This window comes from Marmota marmota, unplaced genomic scaffold (assembly GCF_001458135.2).
Source record: "Marmota marmota marmota unplaced genomic scaffold, marMar, whole genome shotgun sequence".
Taxonomy (NCBI): domain Eukaryota; kingdom Metazoa; phylum Chordata; class Mammalia; order Rodentia; family Sciuridae; genus Marmota; species Marmota marmota.
The window spans coordinates 19,073,226-19,080,768 of NW_025999960.1; the positions used below are offsets into that span (position 1 = coordinate 19,073,226).

A 7,543-nucleotide genomic window follows, 5' to 3' on the forward strand; every position below is an offset into this window, starting at 1 on the left:
AGAGAGAGAGAGAGAGAGAGAATTTTAACATTTATTTTAGTTTTCGGCGGACACAACATCTTTGTTGGTATGTGGTGCTGAGGATCGAACCCGGGCCGCACGCATGCCAGGCGAGCGCGCTACCGCTTGAGCCACATCCCCAGCCCAAGACTCCATCTTAAAGAAAGAAATAAAACCCCCAAAAATATAAAGCTAAGAAAGTTGTTTTTGAGTTGGTAAACAAAAACCAGTCCTATAGGAGAATTAACCTGGCAGTAGTGGGTACAAGTAAAAAGTAAAGGGCAGAGACAGGAGGCAAGTGGTCCAATAAGAAATTCTTACAACAGAACAGGTGACCGACAACAAGGGACTGAGCTAGGACAGTGACAGTGATGATTAATAGAAAATGAATTAATCATCATCATTTTAAGCCAGGATTGTAGTTGCTACTAATCCCAATCCTTTAGGGCAAATAAGAGGTCATGTGAGGTGGTAATTATTAAAAAGGAGAGCTATTTCAAATGAGGTTTCCCTGAAACACAATTAAGAGCAATTGAGCTCAGCCAGATCCTGCTGAGTTTTAGAACCATCATCACCTTGCATACCTTGTACTCTCACCAAGGTACTCAGCCAACTGTGGAAAAGAAATATACACAGGAGACTCAAGAAACATCTTATTAATACAGTATTTATTTGTCTTCCCTCTGTCAAACCCTGAGCCAACCACTTTCCCCAGATTGCCTGAGGAAGTATAGGAAAAGGGACATACAGGGCAGACAAGACATGGGAGAAAGAATTCGAGGCGGAGACTGCTCCTTCACATGGCGAAGAGGATGAGAAAGGCCACCATCAGGCAAAAGAGCCCCATGGCCTCTGAGAGGGCAAAGCCCAGAATGGCGTAGGAGAAGAGCTGTTGCTTCAGAGAAGGGTTCCTGGGAGAAGGGGAGAAGAAAACACTGAATTTCTAGTACATACAAAGAAAAGGATAAACATCTAGGTAGGCTCAGGGAGAATTCTTTTTTTGGTGGTGGTACTGGGCATTCTATCACCAAGGTACATCCTCAACCTTTTTTAAAATTTGGTTTTGAGACAGAGTTTTGCTAAGTTTCTGAGGCTGGCCTTGAATTTATAATCCTCCTCCCTAAACCACCTGAGCAGCTAGGATTACAGGCATGCACCATGAAGCCTGGCCTTTAAACTTATCTTATGCAAGGAGCCATTCAGATGACACCATTATGTCCAAATTCTTGCCCTGATTCACCAATGTCTCTGCAGGGACTAAATGAGGGGGAAGTGGACAATCCAAAATCCTATAACACAACCCAGGTACCAACATTACCTTCTCCAGTGGATTACCCCTGTATCATTGTAACTTAAAAAGTTAAAATCCATGGCCCGAATAGGACAGAAAAGTATCCAGAGTGGTAAGGTCTTTCTAGAGCAGTATCTCAAACTTTAAGCAGCAGAACCACAAAATAAGAAACAAAAACCAAACTGCAATAGTACAAAAAAAAAAAAAAGTGGGGCAGTTTAAATGCTTGTCTGGTCTCCCCTTCATTCTCTAAGACAATCTGGGGCATATCCTCAGGATCCCAGGCTTTATGGACACAATTAGAAAAACACTGTCCCAGAGCCAGGGGACTGACTTCCTTCTTTCAATCCAAAATAGTCAGAAAATTTATATTTCTCTTACTCTTGACACCTAGGGAAGTCTTAATGGGTAAGGTAAAGCAACACCAGCTTTTAACAGTATTATAGACACAGAAGCAATTAGGCTTTCTGTTTAACACAAACCCTAAAAAATAACTTTATTTCCCCAAAGACATTAAGAGAACTTGCTGGTCTCTAAAGGATTAATTTAGTTATACCAGTGAGTTGTTTGGAGCTGGTTGGAATCAAATAGTCCCTAGTGTCAGGGACCAATAGGGCCAGCTGCAGAGGCAGTTTTCCCAAGAGTGAGGGGTGTGGGGATAGCAGTAAAGCCACTACGCGGAATAACTGAATGAGCTATAGACCAGGGATTACAAACTTCTTCCATAAAGGACCAAATAGTAAATATTTAAGGCTTTGTGGGCCACATATGGTTCTGTTACCTTTTAATTTTTTAAAAAAATTTTGATGCAAACATAGTAATTGTGCATATTTTTTAAAAAATATTTTTTAGTTGTAGTTGGACACAATATTTTATTTTTATTCATTTATTTTTCTGTGGTGCTGAGGATCGAACCCAGCGCCTCGCACGTGCTAGGCGAGCACTTTACCGCTGGGCCACAACCCCATCCCTAATAATTGTGCATATTTATGGAGTACAATATAATGTTTTGATACATATCAAATCAGAATAATTGGCATATCCAGTACCTTAAACATTTATCACTTCCCTATAGTAGGACCACTGAAAAATCTTTTCTTCTAGCTTAAAAACAAAACTAAACAAAACCTTTAAAAAAGTAAAAATCATTCTTAACGCAACCATAGAAAACCAGACTGTGGTCCAAATTTTGCCTTCAGGCCTTAATTTGCCAACCCCTGTTCTATACCAAAGATGTTCAACAGAACTTTCTTCAGTGATATAAATGTTCTATATCTGCACTGTCAAATATGGTAGTGCCTACCTACATGTGGCTCCTGAACACTTGAAATATGCTGGTATGACCTGAGGAACTGAAATGTATATTTTATATAGTGGCTGCTTTTAGCATAGTACAACTCTAGACTGTCTAATATTTCTGCCTAGAAGTTTGGCAAGCATATCAGAGACAATGGGCCCAACTTATCTTACCTGGCATAACCAATGATAAGGCTTCCAAATACAGTCCCAATCCCAGCCCCAGAGCCAGCCACCCCAACTGTGGCAGCCCCAGCCCCAATGAACTTGGCTGCTGTGTCAATGTCCCTTGAAATGGTGCTGGTTTGGAAGCGGCGGTGAGGGATAAGTGAGGTCAGGGGACATGGGACTGCCGAGCTGCTGAAGCTCTGTGAAGAAGAGATAGGAAGAAGGTAAAGATTTTTTTGAAATCCCGTTTTTGCTTTGGAAACATTTTTTACCCTTTAAGCCCTCTATGATGCCAAATCCTATAGTCTCCCTGGAAAACTTATGAAAATGCTGGCAAGCAGAGGTGGATTTCAAATGCCTTCAATATTTTAGAAGTGGTAAGACAGAGACTCTAAGCCTCTTCTTGGTAATGTGGGACCTAAAGTCAATTAGACTAGACTAAGTAATAGCAGTTAGCAGTAGCACATATAGGCATGTACTGCCAGAAAAACCGAAACACAAAAACATACATGGTTATTACCTGTCTTCCACCTCCACCTAAAGCAATGGCCTTGATTCTTCCAGAATTTTATTCTGTGATGACTGTCCTCAGGACTCCCTCTACTGGTTCTGGCAGGTAACCTTCCATACCCTTTTACCCCCAAACCACAGTCCCAACTCCACCTGTTAAGGTACCTCATATGTCAGTGTCTCTGGTCGGTTCAGAACCACTGCAGACAGTGGTCGGCTCAGCAGATGAGAGGTGCTCCTGACCTAGTGGGAATGACACAAGGGCAGGAAGGTCAGGAAGGCTGTGGAGAGAACTTTCGGAGCCATACAAGTTATTACTTCATAGATAAAATCTTTTTTTCTCTGGTGCCCCTTCCATTCTTTTCACAATTAGTCAGAATTTTGGATTACTCTTTGTCTTAGCAAATTCTGTCTGCTTTTTTGAGACAGGGTCTTGCTGTGTAGCTTGGGCTGGCCCTGAACTCCTCACCTCAAGCAGTGATCCTGATTCAGCCTCTCAAGCAGCTGGGACTAGAGATGCCCAGCTTTAGCAAACTGTACATTCCCCCACCACTGGTGTGGTGGCATCACCTATAATCCCACCAACTCCAGAGGCTGAGGCAGGAGAATTCCAAGACTGAGGCCAGTCCAGGCAACTTAGTGGATCTTGTCTCAAGATGAAAAATAAAAAGGGCTGGGAATGTGGCTCAATGGAAGAGTACCCTGGGCTGAATTCTTAGTACCACCAAACGGTAGGGGTAGATACATCACCATATCTCTTGTTCTCAGTCTTTAAGAAAGTCTACTTCCTTTTGTGCTAAAAGGGTTTTACTGTAAACCCTTGCTGTACCTTTTTACAGTCCTTAAGAACAAGAAAAAAATTAAGCCTTGGAATTATCTGATAATGGCCAGCCCACAAAAAGGAAGCCAAGGTTTGGGGCATCTTTCACATCCTCTGGAAAATAAACTCAAAGATCCACACTCAACATTTACCTCCTCTTGGTAGCCTTTACTAACTAACCCCAATATCTTCAAAACACACATAGTAAGTAACAGCTAGGTCTTTAAAGTCAGACAGATCTACACTCCAATTTTAACTCTTTTATCAGCTGTGCAATCTTGGGATCAGTCACTTAAATCTTTCTGTCTTCTTATCTATCAAGTGGGAACAATATCAGAGTTGATTTGAGGAATAAATTAGATGAAGTATACAAATTGGTAAACTTGATGCTAGGCACATGGGAAATAATAAATGGTGCCTACTAACAGCATTACTCCTTTTAACTTATGAGAAATGCCTCTCTCATTTTTTTTGGTACTGAACATTGAACCCAGGGGCACTTTACCACTGAGCTATATCCTCAGCCCTTTTTATTTTGAGACAGGGTCTCACTAAGTTGCTGTGGCTGGCCTTGAACTTATGGTCCTCCTGCCTCAGCCTCCCATGCTGCTGGGATTTCAGATGTGTACCCCACCTTGATCTATCTAATTTTTATTTATTTACTTTTTTTGGTACCAGGTATTGAACCCAGGGGTGCTTATCCACTAAGCCACATCCCCATCCCTTTTTTAATATTTTATTTAGAGACAAGGTCTCGCTAAGTTTCTTAGGGCCTTGCTAAATTGCTGAGGCTGGCTTTGAACTTGTGATCCTCCTACTTCAGCCTCCAGAGCCACTGGGATTACAGACGTGTGCCACTGCACCCGGCCATCTAATTTTGCTTCTGAGCCAAATGCTTTTCCAATGTGTATTTAAGCTTTTTTTAAAACCAAATTTCAGTTCCTAGAATGAACTCCTAGCTAAAGTTCACTGAGATCCTATTCCCAATTCATATACAGACCAAACTATGTATCAACTTTATGCTTACCACTTCTGGCTGGGCTCCAATGTACAGGAACATATAGTTTGATTAGGAATAACATGATCTTGGTTATGGATATGTAAGAATTAGCTGGCGTCCAAAGAATATAGGATAGGGAAGTACCTTGGAAACAATTTACACTCTTTTGTCAGGCTACCAGAGCAAAGAGCCATCCCTGCTCAAGAATCTCATTCACACCCCCCAAACCCAGCTGTGAAAAATAAGGTCTGACAAGAAAAGAAAAACTCTCCCAGAAAAAGCAGGTACTCACCAAGGAGTGGGTGGAGAGGAACCTGGAGCAGGCATACATTTTCAGGGGGTGAGGGGTCGTGGCAAGAAAGCTGGAATTACAGAAGCAGCATTATAAATACTGTCCTTGCTCACTAAATTTGCTCTGGAAAGCTTAACTGGCCCAGAGAGCAGAAAGATTGATCAGTAGAGATGGAATAAGAATCTTGATATTGTGTTTTCCTCCAGAAACTCCATAGAGCTTCCAAGATTTTCTTATCATCAAATGATGTTCTCTTGTTCTGAACAAGTGCTCTACCACTGAGACACATCCCAGCCCCTAAAGACTAGAGTCTTTGTACTCTTGACAGATACTTGTTGAAGGCCAAGACACTGGAAGGACTCCAACAATCTTTTTTACTGAATTATTTAGCAGTACTTGACACTCAAAACACTTTTCCTATTTAACTAACAGCATGAGGCAGATCAATGAGAAACTCTAATAATCCTCAACAGCAATGACTGTTAAACTATTCATTTCACTATAGTATTATATTTTGCATCCCCAAGATCTAAATAAGTCCTTACACCCTACAGGTGTCTAAATTGGTAGAGCTGAACTTACCAGAGAAGAGAGGGAAAGTTAAAGATATAAACGCAAGATTTCTCCAAGTGAAGTGAGAAGACACCAGAACCAAAATTATCTGGGGGTAGAGGTAGTATATGTACTAAAAATATATATTCCTGGAGCTAGGCATGGTGGCAGAAGCCTTTAATTCTAGTTATCAGGAGGCTGAGACAGGGATTTAAGTTGGAGGGCAGCCTGAACAATTTAGTCAGGCCTTTGTTTCTAAATGAAAAAAAAAAAAAAAATTAAAGGCTTTTTGGGATATATTTCAGGGGTATAGCCCCTTTGAATTCAATCCCCAATACCAAAACAAACACACAACTAGGGTAGTGGTAGAACTAGGACTTGAGATCAAGCATTTTACTTTTGTTTGTTTTTTGGGGTACTGGGAATTAAACCTAGGGGTACTCTTCCAATGAGCGACATCTCCAACGCTTTTTTTTTTTTTTTTGGTACTGGGGATTAAACCCAGGGGCACTTAACCACTGAGCCACATCCCCAGCTCTTCTTATTTTTTTATTTTGAGACAGCCTCACTAAATTGCTGAGGCTGGCTTTGAACTTGTGTTCCTTCTCCTTCAGCCTCCCAAGTTGCTGGGATTACAGGCACGCACCACCATGCCCAGCTCCCCAATTCTTTTAAATTTTTATTTTGAGACAGGGTCTCACTAATTTGCCAAGTCAGCCTTGAACTTTTCTCTATTAAGTTACACAGTTTCTAATGTGCCATAGGCTGAAACTCTGAAAATGTGTAGGTCTATTAAACACAACTTCCTTAAATGAACTGGGTTCAAATTGCCCCAGGGTTTAAGACCTCAGAATCCAAAATCTTAGTTACTTTTAGTTTTATAGGTATCTTTAAGTCTTGTCCAGTCTAGAACTGATTTCTACCTATATGCAACACAAACCCCAATTCTGCTGAACAGGTTTCCCTGGGTCAAAATCCAATACTTCTTTAAATCTTTTAATAAAGAGAGAGCTGTTTTTCTCAAAGCACTTAAGCCTTAAAATCATAATTTATAAGCTGAGTAGGGTGGCAAACCACATGCCTGTAATTCCAGAGGCTTAGGAGGCTGAGGCAGGAAGATCCTGAGTTCAAAGCCAGCTTCAGCAACTGAGTGAGGGCTAGAGATAAGTCTCAGTGGTTAAGTGACCCCCCCCACCTTCCCCCCCAAATCATTTATAAAGTGGTACAGGCAGGTAATAATAGGCTCACAACAAAGATGGCAATTAAAGGAAACTGCATCTGTTTTCTTTCTCTTTTTGTTACCCAGGAGTGAATTCAGAAACACTTAACCACTGAGCCACACCCCCAAGATCCCTAGGATCTTGCTAAATTGCTTAGGGGCTTGCTAAATTACTGAGGCTGGTCTAGAACTTGCAGTCTTTCTGCTTTAGCCTCCCCAGTTGCTGGGGTTACAGCTGTGTGCCACCATGCCAGCTGGAGCCTGCACTTGGGCAGTGGCACTCTATAGAACCATGGCTTTTAAATTATCATGGGTTTCCTCCAGAGTTCTGAGTTACAGGAATGCTAACTTAATAATTTCCTTCCTTTAAAATTCCTTTTTTTTTTTTTTTTTTG

The 7,543-nt window shown here is 41.3% G+C and overlaps 1 protein-coding gene across 3 annotated transcripts in view; it reads right to left on the minus strand.

The window, feature by feature from the left end:
- Positions 1-651: 651 nt before the first annotated feature.
- Positions 652-7,543, minus strand: part of Atp5mc2 (ATP synthase membrane subunit c locus 2) — an 8,138-nt gene continuing 1,246 nt past the window's right edge. For 2 of the 3 annotated variants that reach the window (XM_015493479.2, XM_048802830.1), the window contains exons 2-5: positions 5,378-5,447; positions 3,431-3,508; positions 2,762-2,955; positions 652-911 (exon numbers count right to left, since the gene is read on the minus strand). In XM_015493479.2, coding sequence (XP_015348965.2) covers positions 797-911; positions 2,762-2,955; positions 3,431-3,508; positions 5,378-5,416 — 426 coding nt within the window. In that variant the 5' untranslated portion in view covers positions 5,417-5,447 and the 3' untranslated portion in view covers positions 652-796. Of the gene's footprint in view, positions 912-2,761; positions 2,956-3,430; positions 3,509-5,377; positions 5,448-5,959; positions 5,979-7,543 lie in introns of those variants that run through there. The other variant, XM_048802831.1, reaches the window with a different exon arrangement.